This window comes from Myotis nattereri (genome assembly GCF_964212035.1).
Source record: "Myotis nattereri genome assembly, chromosome: 16".
Taxonomy (NCBI): Eukaryota; Metazoa; Chordata; class Mammalia; order Chiroptera; family Vespertilionidae; genus Myotis; species Myotis nattereri.
The window spans coordinates 15,353,094-15,376,758 of NC_138091.1; the positions used below are offsets into that span (position 1 = coordinate 15,353,094).

General features: G+C 41.3%; 1 protein-coding gene across 2 annotated transcripts in view; it reads left to right on the plus strand.

Annotated features, from left to right (window-relative positions):
- Nucleotides 1-23,665, plus strand: part of STX8 (syntaxin 8) — a 231,097-nt gene that overhangs the window by 121,123 nt on the left and 86,309 nt on the right. For both annotated transcript variants that reach the window (XM_081109978.1, XM_081109979.1), the window contains one exon: nt 20,554-20,655. In XM_081109978.1, coding sequence (XP_080966104.1) covers nt 20,554-20,655 — 102 coding nt within the window. The remainder of the gene's footprint in view (nt 1-20,553; nt 20,656-23,665) is intronic.

The following is a 23,665-nucleotide window of genomic DNA, read 5'->3' on the forward strand; positions in this document are numbered from 1 at the left end:
GCTGCTGCCTCAGCGGCTTCAGACACCAGGACACCAGGGTGGAGTGAAACCCCACTACCCCCGGCACCATCTGAAGATCCACCGGGGAGCCGGGGGCAGCGGGGTGGGGGGGGGGGTCTCTCTCCTAAGTCAGCGCTTCTCAGACTTTAATGGGCTCGGTATCCTGGGGACCTTGTTAAAATGCAGATTTTGATTCCTTAGTTCTGAGGCGGGGCCTGAGATTCTGCATGTCTAACAAGGCCCAGGGGAAGCCCCTGCTGCTGGCCCGGACCACACTTGGAGGGGTGAGGGTCTAAGCCAGCCGTGGGCAAACTACGGCCCGCGGGCCGGATCCGGCCCGTTTGAAATGAATAAAACTAAAAAAAAAAAAAAAAAAGACCGTACCCTTTTATGTAATGATGTTTACTTTGAATTTATATTAGTTCACACAAACACTCCATCCATGCTTTTGTTCCGGCCCTCCGGTCCAGTTTAAGAACCCATTGTGGCCCGAGTCAAAAAGTTTGCCCACCCCTGGTCTAAGCAGTGGGTGGCGGGGGAAGGGGGCAGATCTGGACTTAACCTTGATCTCCAACTTGTGGCTAGGCCCCGAGTGCATTCGGGTAGGTGTGACTCTTGCTTGTCTTCCTGGTATAGGCTTACTTATTTCTCAGACGCCCTGGTTCTCTAGACCGTCACAGGGCACTCTCTCCCCGCTGTTCTGCAAAATAGCACACTTTTCTAACCGATGAGTCGCAGGAGATAAGCTCCAGTTCTTTTGTCACACCTTCCTGAAATCCAGATCCACTGCCTGCCTCGTTTTCTCGGATCCATCTTTTGCTGCCATATTAACAAAGAGGAAGGAAAGTGAAGCCGGCGTTCCTTGATCTGTGCTCCTCAACATGTGGGCAGAGCCTGGCGATGGAAGGATGTGTGACTAAGTGTGGGTTTTGCGGGTTTTCAAGCATCATTACTCTCAAGGTGTGGCCCTCGGCTCGGAGGTCCAGCCCTGGGACGGTCAGCGTTTTCCCGGTGGTCTGATGGGACCCGGTGGAAACCCACACTCGGGGAAATCTCCTGAAAGACTGATTCATAACTCAGGGTGGTTCTCTGTCCATGGGTGAGATGCTCTACAGAAGACCGTGATAATTAGGACTAATTTATGGTCAGAGAACTGCTAGGTGGATAGAGGTGGAGATAGCCTTGTGGTGGCCACACTCCACTCCTCTGTAGCCCGCCCACACACGGAGCCCAAGTGCTCCTTGCTCACACCAGCGTGGTGTCATGAGAACTTCTCACTGCTGTTTCAAACCTCCACGCTCTCCCTCTTTCACTCCATTCTGTGTTTTTCTATCTCAATAATTTTCTTTGTAAAATAGCGTTCTGATCGTGTCACTTATTTGCTAGAAACCTTCAGTGGCTCTTCATTGCCTCAGCAGTGTTGCCAAGACCTGCATGATTTTGGTCATATTCACCTGTAGTGATTTTCATTTCAAGTTCTTTGGGCTTAATTTTTTAAATTAAATTTTATTTTTTTTACCAGAATAATCCCTTTACTAGTACATGGTTTGAAAAATTGGAGAGAAGGCTTAGACAGTGATGGCGAACCTATGACATGCGTGTCAGAGGTGACACGCGAACTCATTTTTTTGGTTGATTTTTCTTGGTTAAATGGCATTTAAATATATAAAATAAATAACAAAAATATAAATCTTTGTTTTACTATGGTTGCAAAGATCAAAACATTTCTATATGTGACACGGCACCAGAGTTAAGTTAGGGTTTTTTAAAATGCTAACATGCCGAGCTCAAAAGGTTTGCCATCACTGGCTTAGGAGGAGCAGAGCTCCCTGTCGGCCCTCCCCCCCTCGAAGTCCTCCCCTGAGAAGCAGTGCTTCTGCTTTTCTCATGGTTTATATGTCCATATCTACAGCACAGTATTTATATTTCAAAATAGTGTGCTGCCATTTCTTCATGTTTTCCATCTTCGATTCTGTCAACTTCCTCCGAAGGAAGATGCTCATGTAACCTACAGAATCATGCATACACATGTCCCTCTCCCCCGTGGCTCACACATTGTCGTCACATTAGGGTTTACGGAGTCATGACCATGTAAGTGTTGCTCATGCCTGAGCCACAGTGTGTACTAGAATAGCTGTTATACACCATTTTTCCTCAAGTCAATAATTGCCTCTTTCTTATTTTTTTAATATATTTTATTGATTTTTTACAGAGAGGAAGGGAGAGGGATAGAGAGTCAGAAACATCGATCAGAGAGAAACATCGATCAGCTGTCTCCTGCACACCTCCTACTGGGGATGTGCCCACAACCAAGGTACATGCCCTTGACTGGAATCGAACCTGGGTCCTTTCAATCCGCAGGCCGACGCTCTATCCACTGAGCCAAACTGGTTAGGGCTCTTTTTTATTTTTTTAATATAGGAAAGAAGCAATTTGTCTTTATTGATACTTTTTATTTTATCCCACCTCTCTTAAAAAAAAAAGCCTCTGATAGAATTGTATAATTCCTTTCAATACAGACAAGCACTGTTGGTAGCTGTCTTAGTCCATTCTGGCTGCTATAACAAAGTAGCACAGACTGGGAGCCTTATAAACATGAACTTATCTCTCGGTTCTGGAGGCGGAAGGCCTGACTCGGAGCCAGCGTGGCCAGTGCCGCCCTCCTCCAGTTTGCAGACTCCTTGCGTCCCCAGTCCTCATGTGGCAGAATGGGCTAGGGAGCTTATGGGGCCTCCTTCATAAGGCATTGATCCCATTCATGGGGTTCCACCCTCAGGGCTTAAGTACTTCCCAAAGGCCCCACCCCCAAGTGCCAGCACGTTGGGGGTTAGGGTTTCATCAGATGGCTTTGGGGGCAGGGGAACCACAGATGAGGCCAGAGCAGTAGGTCAGTTTCATCCAGCGATGGGAGTCTGTATCTCCCTGGTCCTGTCTGGCCTGACCGCACTCAGGCAGCTGCCCCCTGCTGGAGGGATGTCCCTGCACCGGCCTCCACTCTGGGAACCAGGGTCTTTGTCTCTCGTTAGGTACATTCCCGTTTTCTGGCTCTCAGGTCTTCTTTCTTCCCTCTCCCTTTTTCTGATGAATCGCGTTTACCAGGAACTTCCAAAACAAGGGTGAACGGGAGGGAAAAAAAACGTTAAGACTTTGCGCGTTTGAGAGTCCCTTTGTTCTCCCTCCTTGAAAGAGTGTGTTAGGGTAGGGGCTGATTCTCTCGGAATTGGGAAGGCTTTCCTCCATTAGCTTCCAAATTTCAGGGCTGTGCGTGAAAGGTCTGCGTCTGGTTTCCATTCCATGAGCTGGTCTTCTCCCAGCTCCGAGCTCCCAGAGCCTTTCATCTCGGCGCTCTGCAGTCCCTCAGTGGTGTGGGTGTGCCAGCTCCCTCCTTGTTCTCAGCACTTCTTCCTCACTTTTCATCAGGGCGCTCAGCATGTTGGGAGACTTTCTTGTAGTATTTTATTGTTAATTTCCTCCACATGATTTTTTCTCTTCTTTTTCTCTTTGTAGTTCCTATCATCAGTGGTGGGCCTCAAGAATTGATCCTCCATTTAATTAAAAAAATTTTTCTCTTATTTTTCATTGCTTTGTCTTACTGCTTTATTTCTTAAATGATGTCCTCAACTCTGTCTTCCTTCTCATTCTTTCCTTTATCCTCTCTCACTAGCCTACTTTTAAAAAACGTTTTCTTAACTTTTCATTCTGAAATCATGACAGATTCACAAGACATTATAAAGGTAGAACAGTGGTCCCATAGTCCCTTCACCCAGTTTCTCTCAGTGCTTACATCGTATATTATCATAGCACAATATCAAAGCCAGGAATTGATATCGGTACAGTGTATGCATGTAGTTCTATGTCATTTTGTCACGTAGACTTATGTCACCATTACCACAGTCAAGACTCAACTTATTATTGGTATCCTAATTTCTTTTTTTAATTATCTTTATTGTTGAAAGTATTACACATGCCCCCCTTTTTTCCCATTTATTCCCTCCACTCCACACCCTCGTATCCTAATTTCTAGAAACTCTTTCTTGCTCCCTGAAAACTCCTCTTTTACCCTTTGGTTATGATTTTGTGACTACATTGCCTTTTATCTCTCTGAGGGTGTGTGTGTGTGTGTATGTATGTGTGTGTGTATATGTAAAAAAAAAAAGGGGGTTATTGATTCTAAATCAAATACTTGTTGATTCTGAATTCTCCTCTTTTAAAACGAGGCACCAAAAGTTGATTGGAAGGACTTGTGTTGGCTGGAGTTTAACTGGTAGGCCTCACTTTGGGGCAGGACAGGGGGGACCCAGCCATTTCATTATAGGAGTTTCAATGTCAGAATGTCTACGTCTTTCCTGTCGGGCTGGCCTCTTTCTGGAAGACAGCCCTCCCGTCTCCTCCTAGGGTATCTACCCCCAAGTTCTGGATGCTGCTGGGGAACAAGATTCCAGGAAGTGGAGTAGTGAGCTGGGACCGGTATATTTTAGTAGGCACACTTTATTTAATGCTGCTCCTCTTGTTACACGAGACACAGAGCTCCCCAACTGGGAACCAGACCTCACTAGAGAAGGCGTGGACCTCTCCATAGCCCAGTTGATGGCAGAGAAGTTTGTTGGGCTCCCGGGCCAGAGCTGGTCCACAGAAAACACTGCTCTTGGGTTGAAGGTGAACGGAGGCCAGCCAGTGAGGAGCCACAACCAGGGCTGATGAGCAAGAAACACCTCTCTGGGCTGAAGGCAGGCGGAGGCTGGTAGGCGGGCACACAGTGGAGTCCTGGCACCGGGAGCTGGCCTGCTGGCAGGATGGTGCATGTGTCCGTGTCGGAAGGGCCATGGCAAGGTGGTCACCAGGCTGAGGCTCTGAGTGCACTGAAGGGTTGTTGCTCCGGGCTCACAGCTGGGCCCAGCACCACTGGCTGCTGTTTGTACCATAGTCACTGGTGCAGCACAGCAGTAGGAAGAAGAAACACGGTCGAGCACCTGACCCTGGAGTGGCCCTTTCCTCTGCTTTGTCCCTCCAGCGCCCTCTACTGATAAGGCGCAACAGCATGCGCACTGCAAAGGCGCGAAGCTTAGAGTCCGGCCCTTTAGTGGCAGACTTGGTAGTGATGGGTGAATTTGGAGCCGAGAGGCAATAGGTGGATAACTGGCATAGAGGAATAAAATATAATGCAATGTATCAGTCTGTTGATACTTCTTATAAAACTGGGACATTTTCAGGTCAGCAGCATTTTAGTTATATGATGCTTCATATGGCGTCTCCTATTTGGATTATTTTTCTATGATGGGAGTGTTTAGAAATACATATAAAGTAAAACACTAGGATTATTTAAAATGTATATATTACCAGAAAGTCAAAGATACTGGGTGGACTGTGGCTCTAAGAGACTTGCCTGTAAATACTGGCCTCAGGAAAATGTTGTCATGGGCTTCTTTCCTTTACACGCCCTTTTTCTAATGGAGAAACACACCTAAAGTATGTCCGGAATATGGAAACTAGTTGGGAAAAAGGTAGGTAATTTCTGCAAAGAGGACTTGTTCTCTTCTTGAGTGAAAAATATGTTTCTTCTTCAAGTTATTTGTTTTTGGGGTGTGTGTGTGTGTGTGTGTGTGTGTGTGTGTGCGCGCGTTTTAAACTAACAAGGGCACATAGGTAATTTCAGCTTTCTGACTGATAGATGTCATGGTTCTCAATCTCTCTGGACCGAAGTCTTAACCAACTATCTGAGCTTCATCAGAGATCTTCTGTAGGAAAGGGAAATGTGGAGAAACCAAGGCGATGCTCCTATGGAATGGGAAAAATGCAGACTATGTTTAGTCTGGAGTGAGACATAGACCTGAAATTTGAGACATAAGAGGCGTGAGCTACCGAGTAAAGCTTTTGAGTTGAAATCCAGAGACCCGTCTTGTGCGTTCCTACTGACTGGTGTGGTAACTTGGACAAGTTACACAATCTGTGCAGGCTTGTTTTGACTTCCTTAAAACGCAATAACAGTTTCCCTATCTACCTTTCAGGATGGTGAGGAGTATAGGTGGAGATAAATGGTTACAGTGCATTAAAATGGTGTTACCATCATCATAAGTATATTTATAATTCTTCATCTATATGAAATCCAATTGAAGCAAGGAGAGTAGGCCCTAACTTAGAAATAGCACCATTTTATGAATTTCATTAAAAGCTAGTCTGTTTCGTTGAGATCTAAGAGGAAGAACCCAGAAATAATGTGTGAGACTTTCTCCATTCCTATTGTTTTCTTTTTGGATTTACATGTTTTGTTCTATGTTATGAGAATATAAACATGCTCTAAGTATTCAGTATCATAATATGCTATAAATATTGAGTAGCAGGGGAAGATGTGGAAATACAGGGCTGTGATCTCCTGTTGGACTTGAGGTATGTGCTGTTATCAGAGGGAGCAGAGATCTCATAGTTTGGGTCCCAACAATCAATTGTGAGAGGGAAAATACGTTTGCAAAGGACCTAGGCTCAGTAGGAAGTTATATTCTTGACCACAGCCATGGCATTAGATACTCATGATAATGGCCAACAAGATATAACAAGTAACAACTGTGCGTTTTTATAACAATTACAAATAAGACTATTGTTTAGTTTCATAGCATTTCAATAATTCCACTGACTCTGCAAAAAAGCCCTCAGTTACTACGAAGTATATACACAGCATGCAGAAACACCCATCTGGATCATAAATTTGACTTAATAAACCAATGTTCATTGTAATAAATTGTAATTAAACATTTACTTAACAGTAATGTAAAAGATATTTCATAGAGGAAGCTTGAATGATGTCATCTTTTAATCAAAGCCAAACAAAGGAGAAAACAAGGCAGTCTTGGACTATTTGATCTGTTACCTTCTTTTTTCTTTCTGAATGTGATTAGAAGTCTCTGGAATCAGACGGATTGCCAATTAGACCAACCTTGCCACGTACCAGCCGTTTAACTGCCAATTACTTAACCGCAGTGAGCTTCGCCTCTAGTCACACCTGCCTCCCAGGGTTCTCCGAAGGATGAACAGAAATAATACATGGCTCTCAGGAGCCTCTTAGGAGTTCATACATTCCCTTACTGTGTTCTCACTCTTGCATATGATGTAGGTCGGGTTCCTAAGAAAATTGGAGACATAGGCCTGCCGACGTTTCTCATGGAACCTGAGGTCGCATGGATATCAGTGGACACTCATGGGGCCACATGTGTGAATCTATTTCTGGGCTCTTCCTTTGACTCTTGTCCATACCACGCTGTCTCGATGGCCTTAATTGCTGAAGCGTTATAGGAAGCCTTGATATCGGGGGGTGTGTCTTTTCCAACTCTGGGTTTGTTTTGTTTTCCAAAACATTGATTAGATGTAATGAGACTAATAAACCTATTTGCCTTGTTTCTCATATTGGGGAAAATGTTTAATGTGTCTTTAAATATGTTAGCTGTAGGGTTTTGTTTTCTTTTAGTAATAAACTTTATTTTTTAGAACAATTTTACAGAAAAACTGAGAAGATAGTTCAAGAGGGTTCCCATGTCCACCACACCTTACATTAGCATGGTATCTTTTTTACATTTAAGGAGCCAACGTCAATATGTGGTTATTAACTACAGTCCCTAGTTTATTCCGCTTTCCTTAGTTTTTACCTCATGCATGTCCTTTTTTGGTTCCCGGGTCCCATCCAGGACGCCACATTAATTTCACTGCCTCGTCTCTAGGCAGCTCCTGGCTGTGGCCGTTTCTCAGACTCAGTTTTGATGATGTTGACAGTCCTGAGGGATATTTGTCAGGTATTTTGTAGGATGCGACACAGCTAGACTTACTAGTAGATGTTTTTCTCGTGATAAGACTGGAATTCTAAGTTATTAGGAGGAAGACCACAGGGGCCAAGCACCTTTTTCATCATGGCATATCAAGGGTACATCCGTCAACATGCTTTGTGACTCACTGTTGGCCTTGATCACCTCGCTGAGGTTGTGTTTGTCAGGCTTCACAGTGAAGGGACTCCTTCCGCTCCCCCATTTCCATACACTACTTCTTGGAAGGAAGTCACTCCAGGCAGCCCACACCGAGGAGGGAGGAGTTACTTTGCCCTCTCTTTGAGGACAAGTATCTGCGTAAACTATTTGGAATTCCGAATGGGGGATTTGTCTCTTCTTTCCCATTTATGAATTGACTCAATCATGTGTTTATGTCAGCATGGGCTCATGAAAATTTATTTTACAATTTGGCTGTAATCCAAAGCTGCTTTATTTTGTTGTTACTTTATTGTGTTGGTTGGCTCCTGTGCTCCTTGGCAGACTCCCACCAGTGCGGTTGCTGGTTGTTTTTTAAAGCACTTCCTTTGTTCCTGGTACTACCAGATACTTCAGTTTCATCTTGTATATTCCTGCCCCCGTCCTAGAATTAGCCATTTCTGACCTGGAGATTGGTGTTAGAAACCAAGATCTGGGTGCTACGTGTGCTCATTGTGATTAAGGTGTTGTGTTTTTATTCTTTCTCGGTTGACAAAGCACAGAAATACGTAGATGTTTACTCACCTGTGTATGTACACATATCAATATGCAGCCGTCTTTATTTACTAGGTGTACCAATTAATAATGCGGATTTTTTTTTCAATAGATGGAGTTACACATATGTTGATATATATGCGATTTGATATGTATGCTGTTTTGTTGTATTGACAGCAAGCTTCAAACTTCATATGTCAAATGTGCTGAAGGTGTTAACATAGATATTTTTACACTTAAAAATATCGAATTTCATGCCAAAAAAAAAGAGCATTTGCGGGAAGTTTTAATTCATTACTTTATTTTCAAGAAAAAGTTATCGTATACTTCGGGAAGCTTATGGTGAACATGCTCCTCTCATGATACTTGTGAACGCTGGTTTAAATGCTTTAAAAGAGATGATTTCGATGTGAAAGACAAAGAACATCCAGGTCAACCAAAAAAGTTTGAAGACCAACAATTACAAGCATTATTGGATGAAGATGCGTGTCAAACTCAAAAACAACTTTCAGAAAGATTAAATGTAGCTCAGCAATTTCCGATCGTTTACAAGCAATGGGAAAGATCTTAAAGGAAGGAAAATGGGTGCCACATCAACTGAACAAAAGATAAATGGAAAACTGAAAAGTCATCAGTAAATGTTGCTTCAATGGCACGAAAGAAAGCCTTTTGTGCATCGAATTGTGACTGGCGATGAAAAGATTCTCTCTTTATTTTGAGAATCCCAAATGCACAAAATCATGGGTTGATCCAGGTCAACCATCAACATCGACTGCAAGGCCAAATCGCTTCAGAAAGAAGACAATGCTCTGCGTTTGGTGGGATCAGGAAGGTGTGGTGTATTATGAGCTTCTAAAACCAGGTGAAACCGTTAATACTGATCGCTACCGACAACAAATAATCAATTTGAACCACGCTTTGATCATGAAACGACCAGAAGACATGGCAAAGTAATTTTGCTTTATGATGATGCACCATCACACACTTCAGAACAACTTAAAGACACGTTAAAAGATCTTGCCTGGGAAGTATTAGCCCACCTGCCGTATTCCCCAGACCTTGCTCCTTCAGATTACCACTTGTTCTGATCGATGGCACACACACTTTCTGGGCAGCACTTCAAAACATACGAAGAAGTGGAAAATTTGGTCTCTGAATGATTTGCCTCAAAACAAGAAAAGCTCTATTGGGACGGTATCCACAAGTTACCTGAAATATGGGGGAAATGTGTAGCTAGCGATGGACATTACTTTGAATAAAGCACTTTTGGTGTTTCTCTTGAAATTATCGTGTTTTCTTTGATTACAAAATCTGCCATTATTAACCGGTACACCTGGTATATTAAGATAAACATGAGTTTATACCAATGTCTTTAATTCATTATCACATGGGTCATTCTAGCCTCATCCCCTTGCTTATCTTTAAATTCTCACTCCAGCAGTGAGAATTTGGCTCCCACCATCCATCTTCTATTTCCTTAATTATCAGTTTCAATGTACATGTTAAGCAGTATCTGAAGTAACTCATACCCTATAGAAAACTACTTTATCAACCTAGAATACCCTGTTGATTTATGTGCAGTTCCTTTTGCCTTTAGTCTTACAGATTCCACTCATTTCCATAGTGACTTAAGTCATCATCTTTCCATCCCTTCAGTGTTGTTTTATACGTTTGTAGAGCGATGCTCTTACCACAGTCCACATTCTTTCCTGGAATCCGTAGGCTCCTAAATGATTTTTTAAAAATTTACATTCATAGGGTTCACTCTTTGTGCTGTAACATTCTATTGGATTTGACAAATGCGTAATGTCACATATCTACCATTACGATATCATACACAATATTTTTACTGTCCTAAAAATCCCCTGTGCTTCGTTTATTTATCACTTTCCCCTTCCTTCCAAACTCCTGGCAACCGCTGATTATTTTATTCTTTCCATAGTTTAGCCTTTTTCCAGAATGTTATATAATTGGATTCGTGCAGGATGGAACCTTTTTATGCATGCAGGGTGCTAGAAAACACATGTTGATCATCTATAAATCATTTTCAGTCAGAGCTGAGCATGTTATTGCCAGGATTCCAGTCTTCTAGATAATGGGAAGGAGATTTTTGTTGTTACCTTATTTAGCAAGAATTCTGAGATGGCTTACATTTTTTTATGTAAAAGTTTTGCTGAGGGGCTAGGAGAACTGGTGAGCTCTTTATTTGTTGTACCTATCACAGGGTTGTAATGCCTGAATTAAGATAATGTGTGTTTGCTTTTAGCATCGAGTCTTCTAATTAGGGTTGATGGTGTCTTCTCTGAGCTCTGGGTCTGTTTGTTTCTTTTAATGACTGTTTTGAAATTTTGTTTTTTCCTACTGATGGTAATATTTAAAAATTAATATTCTGGATCATCGGGATGACCCCTGTATTGTGTCTTGCCACGCATTCCTGCCCACGTTTGTATTTGTGTGTGTAATTGTCTTGGATCCCAGTGGTTCTTGGCTGATGAGGAAAAAAAGATATACTTAATACGTAACCATGTATTTGCCTCCAAGAGAAGGCCAGGGCTGTCACTGTGCACTGTGTGAAGGATGTCTCCACAGCTGGAATAAAGAATGCTAGGACAGAGAACTTAGATGCACATGTGCATTGCCCAGGGACACAGACAATAGGGTGGCGAAGGACTGTGGCGGGGCGGGAACCGGGTGGAGGGGGGCCAGAGGGGGCATCTGTAATACTCTCAACAATGAAGATTTTTAAGAAAAGAACAGCAGAGCAGACCCACGGACCTGTATCTTAGTATCATAGTCATGTTTTAAGCAGCCATTTAGTATGCACAAAACAAGCTTTATCTGTTAAGAATAAATTATTGTTGTTAGAATTTTAGTTTTGTAGTTCTTATTTTTAATATGAATATTTATTCTTAGACGTATGGAATCAAGAGCTGTAAGCATAAAGAACAGATATTTCTTATTTAATTAAATAACTTAAATGGAATAACAACGCCGAGGGGGGTGGAAGGACTTATTTAACTTTAACTATAACTAAGCATATGCAACTCAAGATTGGAAGGCAGGGGCCTAGCACATAGCAAGTGTTTAGTAAATATTAGTAGTTGTTACGGTTTATATGATGTGAGCTTTCTGTGACACACCAGTCCAGTCTGGCCGCTTCCCTTCCCCGCACATGGCATGCGTTCACTCCTGCGGCTCAGGCAGACGGCCCCCTCCTTCCCCTCACCCCCCACTCCCGAAGCAGCTGGGAGCACAGCCCATACCGAGTGCCCAGTTGCCAGGCCAGGGGACGTGGTATATTCCTCACCCTTTTCCCTGCAGTGCTGCCAGCATGCTCTTCTGGGGTTTTCCCTCCATCTTTGCTTCTATTTTTATTCCTCTTGTTCTTTACATACCAGTGTTCTCTAAGATTCTGCCTTTACCTATACCTCTTTGTTTATTATATCTTTTTAAATTTTTAATTAACACACAGCATAATTGACTTTTGTGTATCTATATATCTATATCTATATCTAATCTATATCTATATGTATATCTATTTGTACTGTGAATTTTAACACATATATAAGTTTGTGTAACTGCTGCCACAAGCAGGACACAAAACAGTTCCATCACTCCAGAAACTTCCCTGTGCTATTCCTCTGTGGTCATACCCTGCCTCGTTCCTAACCTTGGTGGTTACCAGCTGATCTGTATTCCATCACTGCAGTTTTGTCTTTTGGAGAATATCATATAAATTAAATCATCTATATGAGCTTCTTTAGTATTCTATTAAAATTTTTATTGTATTTTTACTGTCTCTTTTTATTTATTGATTGATTTTGAGAGAGAGAGAGAGAGAGAGAGAGAGAGAGAGAGAGAGAAACATCGATTTGTTCCTCTTATTTATGTATCCATTGGTTGCTTCCTGTATGTGCCCTGACCTGAGATGGAGCCTGCAACCTTGGGGTATTGGAAGTCACACCAACCAACTGAGCTACCCAGCCAGGGCCTTTTCTATATCTCTTTGTAGAGATTATGTTAGTGGTTATTAGGGATGATAATATCTAGATCTAGATATAGATATATACACACATATATATTTACATTTTATAGTTAAGTTAGAATCAATATTTTACCACTTCACTGGATTATAGAAACTTGCCACCATATAGGCTCCTTTACCCCGCCTTTATGCTGTGATTGTCTTATTATGTATTACATTATGTTATTGAAAACCAGACATTATAGGTCTTGCTTTCAACTGTCAAACAAATATTAAAGAAGTCAATTGGACAACACTGCATTATATTTACCCAGATACTTCCCGTTTATGTTGCTCTTCCTTTATTATTTCTGATGTTCCAGATTTCCTACTGGTATGATTTCCCTTCTGTCTGAAAAACTTCCTTTAGCAGTTTTTTGTTGTTGTTGTTTGTTTGTTTGTTTGTTTGAAGGGTTTTGGGATTTTGGGTTTTTTGTTTGTTTGTTTTTTGGTCTGCTGACAACAAATTTTCTTAGTACTTAGTTATCTGACAGTGTTTCTTCTGCCTTCATTCCTAAAGGATATTTTCACTGGATATAGAATCCTGTATTGGCAGTTCTTTCAGTTGAACTTTAAAAATATACACTTCCTTTTTCTTTCCACTCTCTGTTTACCTGTAAGTAATGTATCTTTACTTGTAGGTAATGTGTCAGTTTTTTCTGTGGTTGCTTTCAGTATTTTTTTCCTTTGCCTTTAGTGTTCAGCAATTTGGATATGATGTGCCTGGGCATGGATTTCATTGTGTTTGTCTTGTTTGGGGTTTTCTGAGCTTCTTGAATGTGTGGATTTATGTTTTTGCCAAATTTAAGAAAATTTCAGCCATTGTTTCTTCAAATATTTTTGCTGCCCCATACTCTTTTGCTCTTCCTGGGGCTCTGATGATGTATTTGACCTTTTGTGGTTGTCCACAGCTCTCTGGGGCGATGGTAATTCTCCTCACCCCACTTTATTTGCTGATGCTCTAAGAACTTAACTGTCACACACTGTGCAGTTTTGCTTCAGTTAGTGCTCCTGTTTCCATGACCTCGTGTCCTGTATTGGCCAGTCGATGGGTGCTTCCTGAGTCTGTGCGCAGTTAGGCCTTCCTCTTACTGATGGCACCCACCGCAGTGTGACAAGATTTTGAGTCCGTAGGTTACAGCCTTGGTCCCTCAGACTCTTTTATTCCATTGTCTTTTGGTATTCAGTGTTTCACAGGAACAGTCTGATGCAAGTTAATTAATTTTCTTTAATTCTTTAATTTTCTTAATTTCAGAAGCTGGGAAGCTTCTCTCCCTTTGTCTACCATGTGAATGCTTCAGCATTTTTTTTTTTATTCTGAAATTCAGAAATATCAAGAGATATTTCTAGACCTTTTTAAAATTAATGTTCAGAATTTGGTGAGTTTTTTCATATTAAAACACTTTTTTTTTTCAGCTCAAAGGAAATTATTTATTTGGTTATTGTTTCTACCTCAGTTTTCCTAGATCTTTATATCTGTTTCTCTTTTGTTTTTTCCCCTCCCATATTTTGTCCTCTAACTTTTTTCTGTGAGTTCCAGGAGACAGTTCAAGCTTGGTTTCTAAATCTCTTATTTAGATTACAATCTGTTTAATTGCCCTGGTTGTGGTACTTAATTTGACAGTTCTGTTTCTGTCTGGATGCAGCATTTCTGGTCATCTTAATTCCCTCACGGTGGCTCTCTGTTCTGCTTGCGTTGATTTAGTGTCCTCTTGAATTGTGTTTATAAAAAAGAAACCAGTTTCTCCAGGTTCCTCATATTTGGAAGGAATTGTATTTCCTAGGGCAGGAGGGGCACGGGACGGGGAGAGGACGTTCCCTTGACTGCTCCACAGGTGCTCCCCATTGGGAGCTCTTCATTTCCACCTGTGGGCTGTTTGCTCATCTTCACACACAGAGGTCAGCGTCTGTTGTTAGAACTTGGGGAGGTGCCATCTTGGTGGAGGTCCAGATGAAAAAAGAACGGGAGGCCTTGGCTGGTAGTGAGGAGGAAGCAGGAAAGGAGCCTGTGCCTTCTGCCTCGCCCGGCCCACCTGCTCCTGCTTCAGGCGCTCGAGCAGGTGTGGCCAAGGGGGCTCCTCCTCGGCCCCCAAAGCCTGAGCGTGTCCCGGAGGCTCTGCTTGGGGTGCTGGAGTTTCCTGCCAACTGCACCTACGGGTGCCAGAGGTGAGTTAGTGCTTCTCCTGCTGAGTCACGCACTGGTCTTTCTGTTCCTGCTTTCTGTAATGTATTTGACGCTTTTTCCTAGTGTTAGATAGTATTAGAGGTCATCTCCCCTCCCCCCGTTTTAAAGCTTCCATTGTAGGCAATAGAGGGAGTTAAACTAATTCCTGTAAGAAAAGTTCTTTATTCACTGTTTGTTTTTTAATATTTGTCTTCAAGTGGTATTAGCAATATAAGTGAAAGGCCAAATAACAATGACTTTGCAACCGCCAGCATCCATTCTGATACAAAAGGCACCATAATTATCTGAAAATGTGCAGCACACTTTCTGCCTTTACGTGGAATTTATTGAGACCGTAATTGGGAGAAAAAACATGAAATATAATTGGAATCAGATATTTTGGTACCATATAATATTTGTTACTGCTTTAGATCCTGTTAATTTTCCATCATCCTTTACATTGTCCATTTTTCCCCTCCTATGTTGGCATGGCACCTGGTGTCTCAAATTAACACAGGGCGGAAATATAAGCTCCTTCTGGAAGCCAATGCAAATGCTTACAGGAAACCAAATATCAGTTTCTCTGGGGGTTGTGCTGTCAGGAATCTGAAAGTCCGCTGGTTGTTTCTCAACCTGTACGCTGAAACCTGTGTAATTTGCTCCGAATAGACTCTGGTTGGGGGAATTCCCACCTGAGAAGCCTGGGCTGCAGCATGGGAATTCCCCAGCCTCCCTCCCTGGGAAATCTGAGGTCAGGATAACTGACAAGGGGAGCAGTCTAGCGAACCAACCAGCAGTGGCAGTATAAACCCTTCAGAAGCTGGCCTGGCGGTGTGCCTCAAAGCCCATGCAGCCATCATAATCACACTTTGTTAACTTCAGGAAATGATACAAGAGAAGGAAAATGATAATAGAGGAAAGAATTCATTGACTCATTATGTAGAAATAGAGAAGCATTCTAAGTATTTCACACTTTGAATGAATGTTTATTTAATGGATAACCATTAGAAATGATAACTGGAGGAGGTCTAGAGCATGAAAAGTACAAATGATATGTGCATGGGGGCAAAAGACTCACATATTGCAAATATAGGAAATAGAGGGCGTTCAACTAGTACCTGCAAGAAAAACTCTTGTTCCCTGTTTGTGTTTATAAACAATATGTGTTTATGGAAAATCTTAGAAGGGAACACATAAAGGTAGTTAGTACCGGGGCATTTGGATAATATTTTACTTTTCTCCCCTCTCTTTTATAAACTTCAATTAAGTAACTTTCATAACTTAAAAATAGAGGGTTTTTTTTTTAAAGAAATAAAAACAGAAAACAAACTAGTAATCAGAAGAGGTAACTCCTCAGTGTTTGTTACTGATTTTTGCTGAGCTAATCTGCTACAAAAAGTTTATTGACCTCTAAGTTATGAATACTTACAGATTTTAAAAATCTATCTATAAACACAGTGAATATATAACAGCTGACATACTTAGCATCCGACAAGGATTATTCTGTGCTTGACTTTCTCGTTGTGACAGAGGTTGATTGATTAAGCCTGAGTTTTGTGTCACATATTGCAGCATAGAGCGTGTCATGAAATTCTGACCGTAATTGGTATCGTGAGAACAATGTACCAAGCACCTATCAGAAGCACAGGTGTTACTGTGGAATATCCTGATAGGACATGAGGAATGGATCATAAAAATATCCACTTGTATGTGTGCTATTAAAATAAACTCAGCTGTGTTCTTGGCGGACTAGAAAGTTGAACCCATGTATCCAAGTCTTTGCATACATTTCAGGATGAATACCGTCCCCAAAGCATCAAGGTGTCACCAATCTACAAATCCCTTTCTCCGAGGATCTGCTAAAGTTTGGAGCTAAGTGTCTTTAGCCTAGAAGAGATATATGAGGGGAACTGTCTTGTGTGAGAACACTGGACTTGTGTTGTTCTAGCAATAACTAAAGTAGACGTTGAAGGTAGGCAGATTTTCAGCTCAATACACAGAACCTTACAATAACTAGTCACTCTCCAGCTCAGCCATAGAGCTAATTTTCTCATGAGTTTCCATGTTACCAGCCACTGGGAGTGTTCAGCAAGAAATTAACCACCCCACTGCCAGGGTATCTTAAAAGTCAGGGAGCAATGAGATGATCCCATGACCTCTTGCCGCTCTGAAATTTTGTTATAATCATTTGCTTTGTCTTTCCAGCATCCATGTATGTACCCCTGTCTGCCTTCCTTCCTTCCGGAAAAAATCTTAGGAATATCATAATATTGTAAACTTTTATTTTTTCTGATTTATATTTTTAATTGATGTATAATTTATATACAACAAAATGCACAGATATTTAGTGTTCAGTTCTATGTGTTTTGACAACTGTATATATTTGTGTGACTATTTAGAACATTTCTATCATCTGGAAAATTTCTCATGTCCCTTTTAAGTCAATCCCTCTACCCCCAGAGGCAACTACCTCCTGATTTCTATCCAATAGATTAGGTTTAACTTTCTACTTTGTATACATAGACTCACTAAGTACATATTGATTTTATTTTCTTATTTTAGCCAACAAAATGCATTTGAGATTTATACAGTTGTTGTATTTATAAATAGTTCTTTGTTTTCATTGCTGAGTAGTATTCCATTGTACAGACAAATCCCAATTTGCTTATTCATTCTTCACACTGATGGATATTGGGGTTGTTTCCAATTTTTTGTTTGTTTGTTTGTTTTATATAATATGACTGCTATGTATATTTTTGTGCAGGTCTTTTTAAATTTTTGTTTGGCAATATTTAGGAGTGCAATTTCTGGATAAGTGTCTGGTTAACTTGATTAAACTGACAAACACTCCTATGATTACCTTTGTGCCAAATCTCCCCCAATAATTAGCACTGAAGTGTTTAATTTTAGCACCCTGATAGGTATGCAGTAGTACTTGCCGTGGTTTGAATGTGCAGCTCCCTAATGACTAATGACGCTGAGCTCCTCTTCATGTGCGTATTGGTCATTTGCACATCTCCTTTTACAAACATCTGTTTAGATCTTCTGCCTATTTTAAAATTAGGTTTGTTTGGTGTCTTCACTGTTAATATGTAGGAGTTCTTTATGCATTCTAGATACAAATACTTAGATATATGGCCCATAAGTATTTACCAGCCTGTAGTTTGTTTATTAATTTTCTTAATGGCATCCTTGGATGAGCAGAAAAAAATTTTTTATGAAGTCTAGTTGACCAGTTTTTTGGTCTTTTGTGAATAGCCTTTTTATGTTCTGTCCAAGAATTTTTGCCCACCCCTAGTTCATGAATGTTTTCTATTTTTTCTTCTAGAAGATTTACAATTCTAGGTTTTACAGTTAGATCTATGAACCATCTCGAGTCAATTTTTTTTTTTTGTATAGTAGGAAGAAAAGGTCATGATTATTTTCATTTCCCCATACAGATATCCAGTTGTCACAACATCATTTGTTGAAAAGACCTTTCTTTCCCTAGTTGACTGATTTTGTGATTGACAACTTTGTTGAGAATTAATGGAATGCATCTGTAGATGTGTGTGCGCATGTGCCCACACGCACACACACACAAGGTCTATCTCTGGATTCTGTTTTGTTCCATTGATCAATTTGTCTATACATATTCCAATACCACAGTCTCTTGATTATTATATATTTATAACAAATCTTGAATTTTTTCTTTGTTAAGATTATTTTGGCAATTCTAAATCACTTGCATTCCATGCATATCTTAAATTGGCTTGCCAATTTCATTTTTAAAGCCTGCTAGAATTTTGATTGGAATTGCACTAAATCTGTAAATCAATTGAGGAGAATATACAGATAACTTTAAAATATTGAATCTTTCAATCCATGAACATGGTATAGCTCTCCAACTATTTAGGTCTTTGATTTCTCCTACAATGTTTTAGTTTTCAGTATAGAGGTCTTGCACACTTTTTGTTAGATTTATTTCTAGTATTTGATGTAGTTTTGGGTGCTATTTTAAATGATACTGTTTTTCACTTTCATTTTTCAGTTGCTTGTCACTATTATATAGAAATATATTACTCTTTACAATTGATTTTGTATCTGTGGACTTGTTATATTAACTTATTATAGTGGTTTTATGATAGATTTCATAGATTACCCTATGTACACAGTCATGTTAGGTATACATATTTACATCCTCCTTTTAAATCTTTTTGCCTTTTTTTCTCATTAAACAGTGTAGGACTTCTGATAGAATATTCAGCAAAGGTTGTCAGAGCAGATGTCTTTGCCTGTTCCTGACCTTAGAGAAAGTGTTCAGTGTTCACCATTAAGGGTGATGCTACTTCTAAGTTTTTCATAGCTGTCCTTCATCAGGTTGAAGCAGCTCCCTTTCATTCCTGTTTTGTTGAGATTTTGTGTTATGAATGAACACTGAATTTTGTCTAATTATTTTTATACATTTATTGATATGATCATATGATTATCTCCTTTAGTCCGATCATTGATTTTTACACCTTTCTTCTTTTCTAATATATGTGTTTAAAGCAATAAAGTTCCCTCTCAGCACTGCTTCAGTTGCATTTCACAAACTTTTATTTTGGATTGTCATTATCATTCAGTTCAAAACATTTTCTATGTTCTTTTGTGATTTGATTCTTATCCCATGGATTATTTACAGGCAGTTTCCTTATTATTCAGGCAACAGGGATTTCCCCACTTTTGTCATATGTGTTCTTTCATGATGATGAAAATGTCCTTTTTATATCTGATCATACTCCTTGGCTTGAAGTCTCTCTGGTCTAATATTAATAAAACCATGCCAGCTTTCTCACGTAAACACTTTCTATGCTTCATATTTAAAGTGAGTTTCTTGTGAAAGCACGTAATTGTGTTGTCTTTTTAAAAAATCTTACCTGCCTGACATTTTTTGTCTTTTCATTGAGCAGTTTGTCCATTTATATTTAACTGACCACTAATATAGTTGGGTTTAAGTCTGCCATCTAGGTATTTATATTCCTTTTGTCCTGTCTACTCACCCAGAAATAATCCAGATATATCCTTCTTGGTTTATAGATAAAAAGATAGATCGAAATATTTTTACATAATTAGGATCATACTATATATATGCTATCTTAAATGTGAAGTGCTTAATTTCACTCTTAAAAGATTAGTGTTAAAAATAAAAAGACAAACCACATAAAGGATTCTTTATGAGAGAGTAATTATCAAAAAAAGTCCACCTAACATTTCATAAAATATTGAAGCTTTGCTGATTTTATAAAGCTAGAAGTTACTACATATCTTACTTTTAACAGCTTAATAGGGCTCTGCTGTGAGTGACGAAGAATAGCACCTTCAGTTTCTTTTCCCCTCCCCCAGCGCATCCTGGCTTCCAGTGGTAATCGCATCTCCTTTCTGTAATCTGTTTCTTCTCTGCTCAGTATTCAGATGGATGCCATTCTCACCCTCCTCTGTACCAGGGTCTCTGGCTTCTCCATTCTCAGTGACTAGATTTCACCATCAAGCAGTTCTCTAAGAAGGACCCCAGTTGTCCCTGCAGTCTCCTATCCTGTCTGTCACCTTGAGCACGTGAATGACAACTAGGCTGCGTACACTCAGGGGTCATGCTTCCTTCCCCCTAAACTTGTGACGTGTCTCCTCTGTCTATTGTGTTAAACCAGGTTGTTCTTCACCACTCCAGTTTCCCCCTCTTTTCTAAAAATCAAAATGGCAGTTTTCAAAGAACACACGTGAGTTTTTGCCTCTTCACTGGCTGCACGGGGAGAATTGCTCCTGGGAAGGCCCACGCAGCTCTGCTCAGAGCGTTGAGGTGACCAGGGTATTTTGGAGTATTAACCGCGCATCTTTGCTTTCCTTTGTAGAGATCATCGATGACCTCGCCAACCTGGTGGAGAACACCGACGAGAGGCTCCGCACTGAAACCCGGCGTGTGACCCTGGTGGACAGAAAGTCAGCGTCCTGTGGTGAGCGAGGGGGTAGTTCGGGCGCCGCGTGCGGGAGCCTCTGCTTTGGCTTTCCCGCGTTGGCCTAATTACTGCAGGTTTGGCTGCGCTTCTAAAACGGCAGCCCCATCGGATGAGGCACAAACTGCTAACAGATAACCCAGGTCTTGCTCAACTGAAATGAGTTGTTATGAGTTCAGGGGAAGTAAAATGCATTGATTTTTTAAAATTTAAAAGAAGGAACCTTTCTGTGTGCTTATAGAGAATAATCGTTTGGGAAGCTGTGTGACAGAGTGCGGATTGGTGGTGGTGGAACTCTGGGTTTTCAAGGCAGTCTCTTTCACTGCTGTGCCTTGTAATCGAATCAAAGCTTAATTGTTGAAGGTAGAACTCCTGAGCAGACACAAGCCCAGGTTCTGAAGCTCAAGTGAGTTCAAATCCAGTACGTGGTGGTGTCATCTTTGGCAATCATTTTACTTCTTAATACCTTGTAAGTAAAATGGGGGTTCACATGCCAAGATGAGGGTCACTCGGAGTGATTTCAAGGCTGACTGAGTGGGCGCAGGTCAGGGTTCAAGGGCGTTCGCTATGTAACAGGAATGCCACGCAGTTTTGATGCAGGTATTTGCTGTTCTGCGAGGTTCTGATGCAGTTTCGTGTGGTTTACGTTACCCGCGGCCTGCGTCCCGTGCCTTGTCAGACAGAGGTTGGTGCTCATACGCGGTGGGGACAGTGGGGCAGTCACAGTGATTGTCGCCGGTGCTCCGTCCCGCAAAGGTGCACCAAGTGTATCGAGCTGATGCTTTTATTGTAAATGGAAATACAGCATGACAAGCAACTATTGATTCGGGGACAAGCTTAGCCTAACTTGTAGCCCTTTCAACACGAAAAATACAATGGATCCCTCTGATCTACCTCGTTTTAGAACAGAGACCTCTGTGCAAGGGTCACCTGAGACCTCACCTTGGGAAGCATGGCTGTCCGCCCCGTGTTACTTACTGGTTAAGCGGAAGTCTAGCACAGGCTGAGGCAGGACCAGGCAGCTAGCGACCCAGAACCTCAGGAGAAGGGAAGCTGAGGGGCCGACCTGCTTCCCTCTTCTCACCTGTCCTGCTCCCCCACCCCCAGTTCTCATCCACCAGACGCCAACCCACTCTGTGCTTCTGTCCCTGAGGCATGAGCTTCCTTCTTCCTGCCAGAAGCCCAGCCGCCTCCACGGTGCCTTCCCGGCCTTTTCTCATAACTTCTCTGCACATGACCCCGAAACCGGGGAGGCAGAGAGATGTGGGTCCACTCCCACCTGCCTCTCTGATCCTCTTTGATTTCGGGATAAACTTAATCTTGCTGAGCCTTGGTTTCCTCAGCGGTGAAAAGGGGATGATCTGATTATCAGAATTAAACTCTATAGAATCTGGAACGTGTGTGATGCTGCCCATCTTCCCCGAATTTCCCTGTTTATGTAGAGAGGCCCGAGGGCACAGTGGGTAGCAGGCTCCGGAGCCGGAATGTGCACCCAGCTTTGCCACTCACCAGCTGTGTGACCTGGGGAAGCCCATGCTAACCTTTGCCTCGGGCTTCTCATCTTTGCAATGGGGGTGAGAGGGTTGTTGTAAGGAATAAATGAATTAATATAGATAAAGATACAAGTTATAGCTGATGTTGAGATAGAGGATACAGATATCTAGATATATAGAGTCTCGATGCAAGAAAATCCTGTAAGAGTAGGCCTTCCTTCCCCCGGCTGCCGGCACCGGCTCCCCTCTGGCACCCAGAACCGGGGCTTTCCTCGCAGCCCTGGCTTCGTCCGGTCTAATATTACGCTTTTATTATTATAGATAGCACTTAGAGCAGTGTTTGGCACATAGTAAGCAACGAGCAAGCATGAGGCATTGTCATGTATGTGTGAAGGGGGAAGACTCTTCCCAATTGAGGGATAACTTTCCCGAGGTCTTTTTTATATGATGAGCAATTATGTTGCTATTATTTTGGAATGAACATATTCATAGACAAATTGATGAGTTTTGTATTTGCAATGTAGTGGCCTCAGTATGTGCCATTCATAGAGTCACAGAGTCTACTGTTGCCACTTCTTTAATTATGTTATTACCTAGTGTTAGTTTTTATACCCAGAAATTTCCATAAAACCTTCTGAGCTGAACTCTGTTACATCTTTTTAAATAGAAGAAATTTAGAGATTACTAGAATTACTGAAATGCATGTTTATGTTTTTAAAACTTGGTATCTTAAAATATGTTAACTGTAAATTTATCTCATGCCTCATTTATATTTAGTAATTTGTTATATCGTGGTTATATAGTAGGTATATATTACATTTAACATATTATCTATAACAGAATTACATGTTGTGACTCAGAAGGGAGATGCAACAGGACAACAGTGTCAGGTACTGAAAGAAGAAATTTCTTAATTCTTCCAATGGGAATACTTTAGAGAGATTTGTTTCTCTTATCCCTTCAATTTTTTCCGAATATTTACTTAGCAGCTCCATTAATGTTGTAGCTCAACACCGAATAACTACCCCTATACCATTTCTGATGCCTGATACCTCTCAAGGAAAACGTACTGCACTTATATTTTTAAGGGACACGTGTAATTATGTATGTGCTTGTTGACAAGCAGTGCGAGTTTTCCCACAATCCTGCAGGCTCAGCCTGTGGCCTCCGGAGCTCTAGGGGGGGGTCAGACTTGTATTTGTGACACCCAGCAATTAACTTCTGAGATTCCATTGGTCAGTATTAAGCCTTTGAACACAAGGCATGTTGTGGGATTTGTTGAGTAGGCCTAGCAGCCCATGGCAAAATTAGCCAGACCCTTTATTTAAAAACTTTGTTTTATTGTGGTAAAATACACATACCATAAAATTCACCATTGCAACTGTTATCAGTGCTAAGCACATTGACGTGGTTCTGCCAGCATCACCAGCATCGTCTCCAGAACTTTTCACCGTCCCAAACTGGAGCTCTATCCCCATTAAACACTAACTCCCCATTCCCCCTCCCATGGCCCCTGT